At 40.4% G+C, this 17442-nt stretch overlaps 1 protein-coding gene across 1 annotated transcript in view; it reads right to left on the bottom strand.

The window, feature by feature from the left end:
- The window catches only part of LOC117511711 (retinal-specific phospholipid-transporting ATPase ABCA4-like), a 210397-nt gene that overhangs the window by 47277 nt on the left and 145678 nt on the right, over nt 1–17442 (bottom strand). Inside the window, exons 40-41 of the mRNA XM_034171629.1 lie at nt 11278–11425; nt 9413–9536 (exon numbers count right to left, since the gene is read on the bottom strand). Of these exons, the coding sequence (XP_034027520.1) occupies nt 9413–9536; nt 11278–11425 (272 nt within the window). The remainder of the gene's footprint in view (nt 1–9412; nt 9537–11277; nt 11426–17442) is intronic.

The raw sequence follows: 17442 nt of genomic DNA on the forward strand, positions 1-17442 counted from the left end.
GATGGCTGGATGCATGGCCTTCGCAATACCCAATTTTCTTAAAAAGAAGACCTGAAAGTTCAGCTACAATTTGCCAGAAGGTGTGAGATGCAAGCCTATATTTGATGTTTTGGTGGAAGAAAATCCTCCTCTGTACCACTTCATCATGAAGCTGTATGATCCAATTGGAGACCCCTAATGCTGGACTGCTGTAAGCCAGAAAATAGAACATTGCAGTAGTCCAATCTAGAAGAGACAAACACATGAATCAGGGTCTCAGCATCAGCCATAGACAGGATGGGACGAATCTTCGCTATATTTCGCAGGTGGAAGAAAGTAGTCCTTGTAATATCTCTAATGTGGAGGTCAAAGGACAACTCCCCTCCTCTCCCACCTACCAGCCTACCAGTCTCAACTGGACAGTTACAGCCACACATTCTGCCACATCCACTCTAGAATGTTTGCACTATATGCTATTTGCACAATTTTTGATTTTCACACTATATAAATAACTATATAACTGTCATAACCAAGTATATAACTGTCCTAATACTATTTTTAATACATTTCGATGATTTTTTTTTTCCTTGCCATATATTGTTTTGTGTGTGTCTTATGTTGCTACAGTTGTTCTCAAAGTTTAAATACCCTGATAGAAATTTGCAGAATTTGCTCGGTGCATAATTTCTCCAATCACAGCCACAGAAGCCTGTAATTTCTTTTGGGTTGTCTGAGTGCCTTGGTGGCTTTCCTCACCAGGGGTGCATTACTCTAATCTGACCACTTTTTTCAGTAACGAGTAATCTTACGCATTAAAATTTCCAAACCAGTAATTAGATAAAAGTTACTTCTCCAAATCACTGTGCGTTACTATTTTGTATTTTTATACAGTATAAATCAGGGGTGCCCGACCGGGAGATCACAGCATTTAAACAGGCCTGTGGACAGAATAACTCCAAGTTGAAAAAACAGTTGTCATCTGTCAAAGCGTGGTGACGGAAGCACACCTGCACTGAGCTTCACTAAGACATTTTCGTGTTTTTTTTCTTTCTTTAAAATTGTGTGCTGAGTGTACTCGCTAAAAACAGCTGAAGACCCACAACGCATTAACAACAAACACTAACGCTCTTTTTCCACCCAAATGCACCTAAAGTCTCCTTCTGAGGATGACATGATGTAAAAAGATCTCAGTCTGGTCATGCATTCTGCATAAATACACGTTATCGATACTTCCTGGTCAGATGGCAAACCAGGGCGAATCCAGACAGGAAGGGGGCGTGGGGGGGGGGGGCGCGGCCCCCACAATACCCCTAGAGTAAATGATGATTAGGGGAGATGATGATCTAGTGGTTAAGGTGTTGGGCTTGAGTCCAGAAGATCATGGTTCAAATCCCAGCCTGACTGGAAAATCACTAAGGGCCCTTGGGCAAGGCCTTTAATCCCCTATTGCTCCCGGTATGTAATGAGCGCCTTGTATGGCAGCACCCTGACATTGGGGTGAATGTGAGGCATAAATGTAAAGCGCTTTGAGCGTCTGATGCAGATGCAAAAGCGCTATATAAATGCAGTCCATTTACCATTAAAGGTCTACTTTTGAAGAAATGTTTTTCATACTCTACTACTACTACTACTACTACTAATAATAATAATAATAATTTCAACAACAAAAATGTTTAGAAAGAATTTAAATGTTACATTTATAAACAATGTAGATTCTAAATTGTAAGTTTTACCATTACAGGGCTGTCAGTAGTTAAATATGAGGTGAAGATTGATTGTATTTTTTTTATAATACAAGTATTTATGTGGTCAGCACGGCGGCTTAGTGGTTAGCACTGGTGCCTCACAGCAAGGAGGTCATGGGTTCAATTCCCACCTGTGGAATTCTGTGTGGAGTTTGCATGTTCTCCCCGTGTTTGTGGGTTCTCTACGGGTGCTCCGGCTTCATCCCACATCCAAAGACATGCAGGTTTGGTGATTGCAAACTTTAAATTGTCCGTAGGTGTGCATGTTTGTTTGCCGATATGTGGCCTGTGACAGACTGGCATCCTGTCCAGCGTGTACCCCACCTCACGCTCTATGACTAGTGGGATAGGTTCCAGCCCCCCCATGTCCCTTGATAGGAGTAAGCCGTTCAAGATGAGTGAGTGAAGTACTTCTGTTCATTGAAGTCAAGAAAGCGGTTGTGTGCGTTTCTCCAGCGTGAGTTCATCCAGGCCCGAGGCATCGGTGGCGGCAGTTCATCCAGGCCCGAGGCATCAGTGGCGGCGATACATCCAGGCCCGAGGCGTCAGCTACATCCGAGGCTAACGGCGGCTACATCCGCGGCTGGCGGCGGCTACATCCGGGGCTGGCGGCGGAGGCATCGGTGGAGGCGGTTCATCCAGGCCCGAGGCATCGGTGGCGGCGATACATCCAGGCCCGAGGCGTCGGCTACATCCGAGGCTAACAGCGGCTACATCCGGGGCTGGCGGCGGCGGCAACCGAGGCTGGCGGCGGTAACATCTGAGGCCGCCTACGGCTACATTCCTGGCTGATGGCGGCTACATCCGTGGCTAGCAGCGGCTACGACCGAGGCTGGGGGCGCCTGTGAACGAGGTTAGCAACGGGGAGGGTTGGTGTGCGGTGACCGGACCTGTGGTGGTGGAGGTTACGGGTGAAAATTGTTTTTTGCAATTAACAGTGGCCATACTAAGCCACGATAGTTAACATGGCACCACCCAAGAAAACGGAGAAACTTGAGGAAAATATAGAGGAGATAAAGACCTCAATAAACCAGATATTAAAAGACATGTCTAATTTAGACAAGCTGACGGTGGAGATTAAAGAACTCCAAAAACTGGTTAAAGAGAAGGACAAGATCATTAAGAAACTTGAACAATGTGTAGATGAACTTGAACAATTCACTAGAAAAGATGATGTTACAATATCTGGACTAGAAACAAGGCATCGGACATATGCAAGGGTGGTGGATTCTGGTGTAGCCAGTGGGGAGAATGCACCACCTGAAGAACGACAATCATTGGAACAGCAAGTTACAAACTTTTTATATCAAAATGGTGTTGACATCCATCAAGACACAATATCAGACTGCTATACTGTTCCAACTAAAGATAGAAAAAATAAACTGTCTAACATTGTTATACGATTTACAAGCAGAAAATATAAAAATGAAGTATTAAGACAGGCAAAGAATTTGAAAGGAACAAGTGTCTATATAAATGAGCATTTAACAAAAAAAAATGCAGATATTGCTAGGGAAGCAAGACTATTAAAAAAACAGAAGCACATTGTTGCTACATGGGTCTGGAATTGTAGGGTGTGGATTAGAGTAAAAGAAGGAACAAACAGTATACAAATCAAAAACATGGAGGACCTTACAAAATACAGACCTGAATAGACAATCAAATATGACGTCTGTTGGTAATTGGACCAACAAAAAAAAAAAAATCTGATCAAACATGGAAACAGATGATAAAATATATGGCATAGACACTAATATTGATGAAAGTATATTTGACTTAAAAACGATTGGTTGCGAGTATTATACGGTAGAACAGCTAAATAGTGAAAAAATTGCAGAAGATACCCTGTCACTCTTACATATAAACAGTCGAAGCTTGTATTGTAAAATGTCGCAAATAAAAGATTATTTAAATCAGTTTAAAAATAAATTTAATATTGTTGCAATCACTGAATCTTGGCTTAATGATGATCTCATGACTGATGTTCAAATAGAGGGATATGAGCTGTATTTTGTGAACAGAAGAGATAAAAGGGGCGGTGGTGTTGCTCTGTACATCACGGCAGATCTGATATGTACAATTGTAGAAGAAATGACAACTGTGGATGACATCATAGAAATTGTAACAGTGGAACTTGTACATGAAACATCTAAAAATATTTTAATCAGTTGTGTATACAGAGCACCAGACACTTGTGTTGTGAAATTTACAGATAGAATAATAGAGCTATTCCATCAAATTAAAAACAAAACGCTTTTTATATGTGGAGACTTTAACATTAACATAGAGAGCTTCAGTTGCCAAAGAATAAGTGATTTTGTGAATTCAGTGTATAGTTGGGTTTAATGATTATTTTTCAAATGTAGGATCAAGTCTGGTGGGAAATAAACCAATAGTAGAAGATACATTACATACACTTGTAAATACGGTCAATAGTATTTTCCTGGACAATGTGGAAAAAGATGAAATAAGAAATATTGTAAAAAAAAACTGTGTAAGCAAAAGATCAACTGACCATGAAGATTTAGACATGACTGTAAAAAGTATAATAGAAACTGTTATTGAACCATTTACTTATATTTGCAATCTGTCTCTGTCAACAGGGATTTTTCCAGATGAAATGAAAATTGCCAAGGTAGTCCCATTATATAAAAATGGAGACAAACATAAATTCTCTAATTACAGGCCAGTATCATTGCTTCCACAGTTTTCTAAAATTATGGAAAAAGTTTTTGTGACAAGGTTGGATAAATTCACTGAGAAACATCATATTTTAAATAATGCTCAGTATGGATTCAGAACAAAACATTCGACAGCTATGGCAATTATGGAATTAATAGAGAAAATATCAACAACAATAGAAAATAAGGATTATTTTGTAAGTATTTTTATTGACTTGAAAAAAGCTTTTGATGATATTGACCACTCAAGATTGCTTCACAAGTTACAACAATATGGAATAAGAGGTATTGCACATCAGTGGGTAAAAAGCTACTTAGAAAACAGAAAACAGTTTGTTCAGATAAATAATATCAAATCAGAATTGTGTAATATTGCTTATGGAGTACCACAAGGATCAGTACTTGGACCCAAACTGTTTATTTTGTATATCAATGATTTTGTGAATGTATCTAATGTGCTTGGTAGCATTTTATTTGCTGATGATACAACGCTGTTTTACTCTGGATCAGATATACAGGAAGTAGCACAAGTGATAAAAACAGAATTGGAAAAGGTTAAGCATTGGTTTGATATAAACAGACTGTCACTAAATATTAATAAGACAAATTTCATATTGTTTAATGACAGAGCAAAAAAAAATAACGTGTTATTACAAATAGATGGAATGGATATACAAAGGGTAAAAGAAATGAAATTTTTAGGAGTCATAATTGATGAAGATCTTACATGGAAGTCACACATAAATTACATAAAAGGAAAAATAGCGAAAGCCATTGCTGTTTTGCATAAAGTAAAATATTCATTAAATAGTTATGGTTTATTAACATTGTACAATTCATTGATTTTCCCATATTTAACTTATTGTGTAGAAATCTGGGGATCAGCATATACAACTTATATACAACCTTTGTTTATTCTGCAGAAAAGGGCTTTAAGGGTGATTAGCAACAGTGGTTTTAGAGATCCATCTAATCCATTGTTCATTAAGTACAGGGTACTTAAATTTCGTGATTTGGTCGATTTGAAAATATTACAAACAATGTACCAAGCAAATAAAAATACTTTACCAACAAACATTCAAAATATGTTTGAGAAAAGAGTAAGTAGTTATAAACTGAAAGGAATAGAAGTCTTTAGAAAACCAAGATACAGAACCAGAGTAAAAGAACGGAGTATTGCAGTAAATGGTGTAAAATTATGGAACAATCTCAACAAAGAAATTAAAGAATTAAGGTCGCTTAAATTATTTAAAAAACGTATTAAACTAGATGTATTAAGTAAGTATGAAACTATAAAATAAGTTAGTGGGCTGTAGGGAAGTAAAAAAAAAAAATGTAATTTGTTAATAATGTATAAAATGTTTTAAGTTTAAGAGATGTAATCTATTTAATAATGGTCATAATTATGAAATAAGTCAGTGGTATGTGACAAGTTAAAGAAATACAATCTGTTAAATAATGTTGAAAAATGACGCTGGATATTGAAAGATTGTATTGTAAAAAGGGGCAGAAAATATAAGACTTGTTCTTCTCTCTGCTCCTTTTCATTCTGGTAATGGAGATGCTTTATTTCTGCTTTTCTGTTTTTTTTCTTTTAAATGAATGAAATAAATAAAAAAATAAAATAAAAAGAAAGACTGACTTTTTTCATGTTTTACAAAAACTTTTTTTTCAGGAAATAGTATTTAACTTAATATGTCAGGACATACATTGTTTACTTTACGATACTGTTAAAAATGCACTTCCAATAAAGTGAGTTTTGACTAAACTGGTTATCATTTTCATGTTGAAATGGCAGGGGGGTGTTGTTGGCAGCCGCTGAAAGTAACTAATAAAGTAACTAGTATTCTTAGGCTCAGGGAGGATGTAGGGCAGCGTGGGTTGGTAAAGCCCGTTTACACATAGACGGTTTTGTCGGCGGGTAGTACGTAGACTGAAGTTCGTGGTAGTTCCGGCTGTTTTCACAGTGGAAAGGGGTGGAGCATTTTGACCGCCATACTATCCGTAAATAGGCGGATAAAACACCGCTAAATCCGCCGAATAAAACGGCATTTTGACGCTGTAGCATCCGGCACACGTCAGGCAACGGGGGTTAATACCCAGTTCTATCTTTCACAATCGTAGGTTAAGATGCACGTGAGAACGGCGGTGTTCTGCTGCCACCGATAATGCCCTGTGTACCGGTGGTTAATACCCAGGTTTTTATCCAGGCAAATCCTGCGTTACTCCAGGATCATTTGCATATAGGCACCGCCCCCAGAGTATAATAGGCTGAAGCAGCAGGAATACATGCCTCTGTCACTGCAGGGGGAGGGAGATCATCCTCAGCCTTTTCTTCTCCTTCCTTTCCCCCTCCTCAACGTGTTGCTCCATCTCCACCACAGGCCTCTCCTCTGCTTCTGAACCAGACCTCTTGGTTTCCTTCTTCTTTAAGTCCTTGCCGCTGCCAACTTTCTTTTAGGAGGAATACTGGAGCTTCTCTGCAAAAATATCTTGAGCTGGTCGCGAATGAGAGGCCTGCATGCAGCGTGCTAGCGTTTTTATACTGACCGTCGCCTATCGACCGTTTGGAACGCCGTTTTAACCGGGAGGTGGCGTTTAGAATGGTGTACTGTTTGCTAGCGCCGCTGTTTTGTCTGCCTCTGTCGCCGGTTAAAACGCTGTTGTGTACGCCGATGTGGGCTCTATCTCCATTTTATATGCCGTTGATTAGGGATACAACGCCGGCCGCCGAATAACGGCGGTGTAAACTGTGGCAATACAGGAAGGGACAGGATGAAACGGCGATTAAAAAGTATCAAACGCTGTTGTTCGCGTTGTCTCTGTCGTCACGCGAATTCTCCGGGAGCGCTCCTGGAATTATTCGACATGTTGAATAATTTTTTCGACGATTCCCGGTGAAGCCGGAACTAAGCCACGCCCCCTAGCGCCGGCGTTAACAATGGCGTTTATATTTTTGTTGATTGTATGTATAAAACTGGTTCACAGATAAAACTCCCTATCTCAAAATGTGAAAAATGTGTATTTCTTCTTCATAATTGATGTAATAAAATCCAAGACATACTCAGTGACTTGGAGATGTTCATGTATCCATCCCCTGACTTGTCTGAAGAAAACTGACCAAAAAAAAGAACTGATTATAGGGTTTACACAAAAATGTTCCATTACTTATGCAACCCAACATCTTGGCTTTGATATTTTTAATTAATTTATATTAAATTGTAGAGATTTGCTTTGAGTTTGAATTTCAAGAAAATAATTTTTGAAATGTTTACTTTTTTTTTTTTTTTTTTTGTATTTGAGATGGTATAAATAAATTAAAATGTGTGAAATACCAAGTGTTCCAATACTTTGGAGAGCACACTATGAGACCACTTTACTTTGTGAAAATTGTTAAACACAATAAATGTGGAGGATGATATGCAGCGTTTGCATGGTGCTAGCTGCTAGTGAACCCACAATAAATCATTCAGTTATGCAGGTTCTGTATTTTGCCTTGTTATAGGTCCAAACCAGCTAAGGAGTTGGTTAATTCAACATGGGACGTGTGGCTGAGCCACTGTGACTGAAAGGAAAGAAAGAACAGCAGCTTTGGCTGAGACCTTGTGATTTACTGTTGTTGTTATTGTTTTAAAAAAATGTTACGTCCAACACATTAATTTCTATGTCTGTGCTCTGCGCATGAAACATTAATTTCTTCATTCATTTTCTACCGCTTCTCTGGGTCTGGGTCATGATAGCAGCTGACCAAGCCAGGCGTTCCCAAGGCGGCTGGAAATATAATCCCTCCAGCCTGTCCTCGCACTTCTCCGGGACTTCCTCCCAATTGAACATGCCTGGAAGACCTCCCTAGGGAGACAACCACCACATTATCTTGGTGGAGGGCTTTGTGTGCTCCAGTGATCCTGGGTGCTGTGTTGTCTGGAGCATTAGCTCCTAGTAGGACCACCCTTGCCAAATTGGTACCAGGCGAGGAGACATACAAAGGGTGATACAATAGACTCTTTATGATGGACCCAAAAAAGGAGAGAGCCATTTTGCCTGGATTAGAAGCCAGAGAGAAGAAATGGTTTGAGAGAGGTGTCAAGGAAGCATTCTTTGTAAAACAGTTGAAACCCAGCCTTAACCACGGAGCGGGTCTCAGACACGCTTTGTCCCCTGTTTACAATGTGGTACTCAGGTCAAAGCAGTTTCAGTCTTTGTTCATGGTAATGAGTCATTCACGTCATCAGGAGAGAGTCATCAAGGGAGCCATCAGGAGAGGCTTCCGTCCTGTCATTAGGAGAGTGCTAACTAGAGCACAATAGGTGCTAATTAGAGCTACTGTTTAGTCACTAGCCTATAGCAGTCAGCCTCTCGGTAGGTGGGGTCTGGTTAGGTTAAAAATTTCCAGCTTTTGTTGGCTTCTGGTTTATTCTTCTCTACAAGAGACAGAAGTCAGACTACCAGAGCAAGAATTTTAGCTGAGGAAGCTTCTGTGATTTGAAGCGAAATGTCCTCACGTCAAGCAACCCAGTCCAGTCGAAGATTCAAGCTTCTCTACTATGAAAACCACCTGGACAACTGAGAGCCTACACAGAAACTTTGCCTGGATTAGGGAAACTGGGGCATCCTCCTGGAGTCAGGCTTGGCTGGGAGCTCAAAAGTGAGCGCTTAGTGTCCAGGTCCACAGCCATTGGACTTGCTCGGGCTCAGCCCAAAAAACAACATGGTGTCACCACCTACAAGGGAACTGTAAATGGTCTCATGCGCTATGTTACAAGAAGTGGACAAGCGCAAATGCCAACATGAACCGACAGCTGGTTATAGTACCATGAAATAGTTCACAATATATTTTACTATGATTTTGTAAATCATGTTGCAGCTTCGTACTTGACTGAAGCCTTAACATAAAATGCAATGTATCTGATTTCTGTCAACATTAGTTCAGGCTGTTGGGATGTTATGACAGCTGGAGGCTTTTCTTGTTATCAGTATTTTATTTCTTGACTTTTGATGGATATTTACCAAATCGAGCATAGACGTCAGTTATGGCCTGGTTCATGGCCATGTCTACAAGACCGCGGCCCAGGCAGTAATGGGGGAAGATGAGCAGCACTGTCTTTAGTAGCTGGTTAAACTTGTACAGAGCCTAAAAAGAGATTCAGTAAACAATAATTAGAGGCAGACATGATTTTTAGGTTTGCAGTCAAACTGTTGTCAGTTTTTATAGCATATGGTAAAAAGAAATGATGTAGTCAGACAGCTGTCAGTTTTTATGGCACGTTATAAAGTACCTCAGTAGTACTTGGTTTAAGAATTGTGACATATAGTAATTAACAGTCATTTCTTTAGCAATAATCTCTGCAATAAAACACACTGAACTGCATCTTAATAAGTCACGAGTGAACAAAATATCAATGCAGTACATTTAGTAATGCAGCTGATTCAGAAACAAAGTACCAGAAAGTACCACTGTATTTGTTCTCCTACATAGAACATGGTAATTACTTATTTGATTAAATGAAGATGGTATTTGGTACAAAGTCTGCCTGCCGAATCTGATATATGTGGGATTATCCTGTAGTGTGCATAATTATGCTGACTGCTGTAGTGTACCTGTGTTTTATATCAGAAATGGGGGGAAAATTCATACATTATACAAGCAATAGGTTGATGCAGAGTCCAGAGTCCATACATATATATATATATATATATACGAGGTCTGTCCATAAAGTATAGGTCCTTTTTATTTTTTTCAAAAACTATATGGATTTCATTCATATGTTTTTACGTCAGACATGCTTGAACCCTCGTGCGCATGCGTGAGTTTTTCCACGCCTGTCGGTGACGTCATTCGCCTGTGAGCACTCCTTGTGGGAGGAGTTGTCCAGCCCCTCGTCGGAATTCCTTTGTCTGAGAAGTTGCTGAGAGACTGGCGCTTTGTTTGATCAAAATTTTTTCTAAACCTGTGAGACACATCGAAGTGGACACGGTTCGAAAAATTAAGATGGTTTTCTGTGAAAATTTTAACGGCTGATGAGAGATTTTGAGGTGATACTGTCACTTTAAGGACTGCCCACGGAGCGGGATGTCGCGACGCGCCCTGAGCCGCCGCTGTCTGCCTGTTTCGAGCTGAAAGTTTCCAAATTTAAGCCTCTGTTGACCCAGGACATCGTGAGAGAACCGAGAACTTTCAGAAGAGGTCGGGATCAGCAGTTTATCCGGACATTCCACTGTTAAAGGAGATTTTATTAATGAAAGACGTGTGGACGGGTCCGCGCGTCGGGACGCAGCCCGCGCGGTGCGGCGGCACAGGAAAAACACCTCCGTGTTGATAACCATTTGTAAAAACCAGGCGGCTTTTGATGGCTTTCAGTTGAGTGAGTATCTGAGAAATTGTTTAACAGCTGGACATGTTCCAACTTGTCCTTAAGGCTTCCAACGGAGGTGTTTTTCCTGTGGCGGCGCGCAGCACCGGCTGCGTCCCAACGCGTGGACCCATCCGCACTTTCTTTCATTACAAAATCTCCTTTAACAGTGGAATGTCCGGATAAACTGCTGATCCCGACCTCTTCTGAAAGTTCTCTGTTCTGTCACGACATCCTGGGTCAACAGAGGCTTAAATTTGGAAGCTTTCAGCTCGAAACAGGCAGACAGCGGCGGCTCAGGGCACATCGCGACGTCCCGCTCCATGGGCAGTCCTTAAAGCGACAGCAACAGTCCATAATCTCTCATCAGCCGTTAAAATTTTCACAGAAAACCAGCTAAATTTCTCGAATGGTGTCCACTTCAATGTGCCTCTGTCTATATATATATATATATATATATATATATATATACACATACGTGTGTGTGTGTGTGTGTGCGCGCGCGTGCGTGCCTGCTCTTACAGTGGTGTTCTCAAAAAGGTCCAGGATGAAGGTGATGGCACTGCTGTTGATGCCAATGAAGAGGTTGATACATGACAGAGACACGTAGGCGGTGCTGGGAATGCTGAATATGTAGGACATTGGGTACATCATTGGTGTGACAGACCAGCTGAGACAAAGGGTGGAAAAGTGAGTGCAAACTGTAGTTACATGTCTAGTCACAACATTTACATCCTCTAAACAGGTAATGGTTTTAGTCCCATTTGTTTGTTTGTTTGTCAACAGGATATGACAAAAACAGTATTAGGTGAAGAGGAAGACCTTTGGCCAAGGAAGAGCTGATTAATCTTTTAGGCAGATTTGCATTCATGGATAAGGTTTTATTCATATTTTTACAATGCCTCCCACTGAGTTCCATATTATTTGTACTTTGGCACAACAGGACCCTTATCCTTATCTCACTGGGCTGTTACTGTTGAGGAGTGGTTAGAGAAACAAATTTGCTGCAAAAAACATGAATTATTGGCAAATTTTCATATGTAATCTCACTGAATAGGTACTTACAACAGATTTGCACATGCCATCCAAATTTCCGCCGAATGTCGCACAGACTGGCAGCAAAATTATGGCCAAAAATCACAAGTAGTCTGCATACATATTGCACGAGTGCCTCTAAAATGCCACGTGGCACTCTTCCAAATGTGGAGCATGGCCTTTGCAGGTGCAAGAATCTTGGTGAATCCCAAGTGGCACTCGTGCACTGAAATGGCAACACGTCTTTGAACAAACTGCTCAGAATGGGTGGGGCTTCTATGATGCTGCTATTATGTGAAAAGAGGCTGTGGAATCACCCCAGACTGTAGCCATGGAAGGGAGAGCCCTGCAAATAGTAATAATAATAATAATAAAAAGCCTAGCGCGACTCCACAGAGGAGGGAAAAAAAGGAAGAAAAGTGTTGATGGACGTGCAATCACCGAACTGATGAATGTTGCCAAGAGTGACAGCTCACTGCATTATGACAATACCATATATAAAATTTCAGAGGAAAACACAATAAAGGATTAAACTTATTCCATGCCCTACGATAGACTGGCGTCCTGTCCAGGGTGTACCCCGACTCATACATATGACTGCTGGGATAGCCCCCCCCATTATCTTGAAGAAATGTGAATGCAAACCTCTGTGCACATTTCGTGAAATTTCACAACTTCTCTCACAAATGCTGTTCACACTGTTTCAGCCCACTCAAATACCACCCTTACCTGGACTCTACTTCCGTTAAGAACAAACACAAATGTTTGTCATGCTTTATCCAAATTGTGTGTTCTCTGAGTGTCCTCTACTTGTAGAATGATTACAAACCCTTTATTATACTGTGTGTGGTGCTAAATGTTAATGCAAATAAATCATCCCTATTTTGATGTGGATGTTATGGAAAATTATCCACATTTTGAGGTTGGTGGATATGAAGGACTAAGACTACAGGTTTTCCTTTTTTCCAGCCACCTCAGCAGGTAATTTCACAAATTATCAGGACCAAGCCACAACCTCCATTGCTGAAAAAAGAAGTGAAAGTGGAAGTGGAAACTCTTGTAGTTCCTTGAATGGCCACTTCAGACTGGCTCCAAGTCATTCCCCATAGGACCCCCCCATGTTAATTTGTCCAACTTTACAGCTGAGATAAACATGTTCAGAAAATCAGTTTGGGTCTCTATAGCTAGTTTCATTCTTCATGACAACTGGGACCTGAAGCTTCCTAAAGTTTAGCTGAGCCGTGGCTTCATCAGCCTGGAACAATTCTCAAGGTCGGTCATCTGGGCATTTAACCTCGAGGAGTGGGTTTTGTCGGAGAAAACATCAGTGAACTCAGTATAAATACACTGTATTTTGGTCACTTTTCAAACGGGTGAGACTTATCAATAAAGTCAATTTAATGAACAATGGTTTATTTCAGGTCAGCTTGGTGTATAAATCTCATCAATCCAGGCAATGATAGTTGTCAGCTGGCTATTAGAAGCAAGTTAGAGCACTGGTGGGCACAATTCCTCTAATTATCGAAGCTAACAGTTTCATTAGCGGATTAGCTTTCCAGATAACTTTGAAAACCATCAGCGGATCATTCAGGTTCCGATAATTTTAGTTCCGATAACTATTAGACCGTTAACATTTTTTGCAGGCATAATGAATAAAGCTTAAGAGTTGAAAACATTTGTAAAGTCTGAAAACAAGGATTTTAATGCCTGCCTGTTACATGTTTTATAGCAGACAGACATCCATGAATGGTAGGGCTCTATCCTCTGCAGGCAGAGGAGATCTGACTACCAGAGAGAAAGGAAGAGGGAGGGAAGAAAAAAAAAGTTAATTTCTCTTCACACCATACAGACCTGCCAGTCATTTCACTGGAGTCTTGCACAGGCAGACAGTTTTGACGTGATTATAATTTTAAGCAAACTAATTCCGGACAAGTTATTAAAATTAACATCACGTCTGTCGTTTTACAAACTGAAAATATCAGCTATATGTTTTAGTTTGAATGCACTAATTTTTGAAGGTTTTAGCGTTTAGACACACATGCCGCATTGGATTATCGGAGCATTAGTTTCCTGACGTCAGTGGTTGGCTGGTCGGTAACAAACAATTACTGAAATGCGTGGTGGGTTTTACAAATAAATCTCTATTTGTCAATACATTGCTTTTTTCATTTGTAAAAAAAAAAGGCAGTTTGAAAACTGAAAACTGGCACACTGCCATGAACACTGCTGTACACTGCAGTGTTCATGGCAGTGTGAACAGCCATGAAAATTATCTTTTTTTCCACTCTCCTTTCTCTCTGATCACCAGGTCTCTTTTGCTGAGAGACGGCAGTTCTGAGACAGAAGCGCTGACTCGTTGTGTCAGTAGCTGCTGTGTACTGAAGTTAATACTATGCAATTATAGACTTCTGATGAGGTATACCCGTGATTATGTGGAGCTGACCATCAGGATCCTGACCAAGTCCACATAATCATGGGTACACTGAAATCAAAAGTCTATAACTGCTTTATTATATGGTAAACAAGAAAATTGGGAGTTTGTCAAACATACTAAAACTGAAAAATCAATCTCAAGTTTCAACTCTTTATTATTACTGTCATACTGCACCAACTGACATCCCATCAATCGACTGGAGATTCCTGTTAAGTCCATGACAAAGAGTCATCAGGCTTGTTTTCTTATAAAGTTCACCATTCGCCTGTCTAGCTTCTGCGTAAAATCGACCGAGTACTCCGTCAAGCATCTGTCTGTCATAAGTTTCAAAGTTGGGTGCATGTCCCTTTTCAGTGACGTACTTGCGAAACAGGTTGGCTGCTGACTGTGTATTTCTGCAGGTGTTCTTTGCATCTTTTTTGTGTAAAATTTGTTTTAAGTCAGCATCGCTAACAGACGCAAAACCTGTCTTCTGCCATCTTTTCAACAAACTGACAACCAAAGTAGGCATTGTATCGCGTTATCTGATTGGTCATTATCGATAGAAGGTATCGTTCGATTAGCTAGCGGCGCCGAATGCGAGGTGTACTCGTTTCGCATGCACGGGCTACTCAGCTCCACCAGCAGTCAACTCAGCATGTGGTACAGCTCAGAAAGTGGCAAATGGGCCAATCAGAAGTTGGAAAAATCCCATACCATATAATAATGAAAGTTATCAGTTTAACTTTTATGTTACTTCTGCAACATTTTTTTTAGAGATTTATCAGTTTAGCTTTATAAAAGTTAGCAGATAAACGGTTATCAAAGCTAACTTTTTGGTTAGCTGTGCCCACCACTGAGTTAGAGACAATAAAAACTGACTGATTTCAGTAGAACAGCATATAGACCAAACGTGTTTTCACCGAGTGGCCAGTCACGGAATTCTTGCCTTCGAATTTGCCACTTTGCCAAAGTGATATAGCGCCGACCTTGACAATACTTGTTAGGGTTGTAAGAGTGAACAACAGCCCCGCTTTCACTGAGCTAAACAAGAAGTCCACTTCAATGACTAAACTATAGGAAGCGTCACCTGGATGACTGAGGACCTACACAGAATAAGGGATGTGGTCGCTTTGAGTGGCAGCTGTGTGCTGGAGCCAAGGACCTGCTAGCAGTGGCTGCTCGCTGCTAGCGACTCGACTCAATCAAGTTGACTGCTATTTCTGACTATATTATTCCAAATATCTGATATAATATGGCCTGCTGTGTGGTTAACTATACTCAACGATCATCAAATAAGTTGGTGTTTCAATATTCCTGTTGAGTGAAATTTGAGTATTATTTAATTTATGTTAGAACAGTCAGCGCCAATAGAAAGGTATCCATTTTCAGAAAAGAAGCTTGTATAAAGTGCTCAAGGCATTTTCTGTTAAAAGCAGACAACAGACTGATTCCTATGCATTTTGACCTGCCAAGTTCAAAAATTGCTGTTTCTTTACCCCTTCACGCCCTAATTTGCATAAAGCAAAATGGCCACTAATTACATCAAAACTGCATCACAATTATGGTAGTATATGTACAATAAAAGCAAACTAAATATCCTTTTCTATGTAATTTGACCTGCTGAATTCAGATATTGTTGTGGGAAAGCTGTATCCTTTGACCCTAATTTGAATAAAATAAAATGGCCACTCATTACATGAAGCTTTTCAAAAGTCTGCTTGTGTTTGAATTAGAAGAGAAAATATAACCTATTTCTATGTGTTTTGACACGCTGAGTTCAATTATTGCTGATGGAAAGCTGTATCCCTACTCCTTCACCCCATAATTAGCAAAAAATTAATTGAGTGACTGCCTGGTAATGTTGCTGGTAAAAAAATAAAAAAAAGTAAGTCATCTTTGATTTGATCAAGGCAAGCAAATGAGCAAAATGTCATAAAAAAGAATGATAGTTTAAACTGAAAAATGTTTCTGGGGTAAATATGCATGTCTCTAAAGGTCAAATGTGGTTAAAACTATTCTAATATTTTGCTTCTGCTGCCATGAGATCACCACAACCAACAAGAGCAATGTGCAGATCACGATCAAACTCTGCAACCTTCAAGGGCCCATTTGAAAGTACTGAAGGCACATCTGAGCCTTACAACTGGACCAGTGGAGGGACCTGCAATGGGTTCCTTGGTGTCTTGAGACATTGACCTTTTCTCTAGTCTCCAAATATTTGTCTTGTTGGTGAACCAATTGTAACAGGATCTATGCCATTTTAGATTTAGAACTCAATATCCTCTCAGTTTGTTCTCCATATGTTTGAGCTTGTGACAGACTCTTGCACTATCCTGCAACGTAGCCCTTCCTTTGTCACTACCCTGAGCAAGATTTTCTTTAGTGTAGTCCTGACAAATGATGCAGACTGTTGTGGGCTGCCTGTCCCTGCTTCTGCCACTGCTTCTCTCTCTGTCCTCTGTACAGGTGGTGCGCCTCAAGCTGATCGACACACCTGATCCTCATCTCATCAGCACCTGCATATGAACCCCGGCTCTTCACTCCATGTTCATCAGAAACTCAGCATACCTTCCACGGTAACTAGCCTCCCTTTGTGTGTTCCTACGCATTGTTAATTCTGAGCTCCCAAGCTCATAAGACTTTCTGTATTTTTCTGCTGTCAGTCTGAGTTTTCTAGCTCAGCGTTTTGTTGCCACTTTTCTCCAGCCTCAGTTTGTTCCTACAAGCTGCAGCTCATTTCAGGGTGCCTGTTTGAGTTTTCTAGCTCAGCATTTGGTCGCCGCTTTTTCCTAGTATCAGCTTGTACCTACAGCTGCAGCTTGTTTCAGCGTTCTGGACTCAGCTAAGACAAACTGTTTCTCTAAGTTACTGTGATTCTAAGTGACCGAGTCAATTCCAAAAGGTAGAAAACCTTTTGGAATTGATTCGGTTCTGTACTCACCCATCTGTGTATCTTCCTCAGACCACGTCGACAGCTTGCAGGCGGCCACCTGGCTCCAGATCATGGAGCTGTATACAACCCCTGGCAAAAATTATGGAATCACCGGCCTCGGAGGATGTTCATTCAGTTGTTTAATTTTGTAGAAAAAAAGCAGATCACAGACATGACACAAAACTAAAGTCATTTCAAATGGCAACTTTCTGGCTTTAAGAAACACTATAAGAAATCAGGAAAAAAATTGTGGCAGTCAGTAACGGTTACTTTTTTAGACCAAGCAGAGGGAAAAAAATATGGA

Source organism: Thalassophryne amazonica, chromosome 1 (assembly GCF_902500255.1).
Source record: "Thalassophryne amazonica chromosome 1, fThaAma1.1, whole genome shotgun sequence".
In the NCBI taxonomy this organism is placed as follows: domain Eukaryota; kingdom Metazoa; phylum Chordata; class Actinopteri; order Batrachoidiformes; family Batrachoididae; genus Thalassophryne; species Thalassophryne amazonica.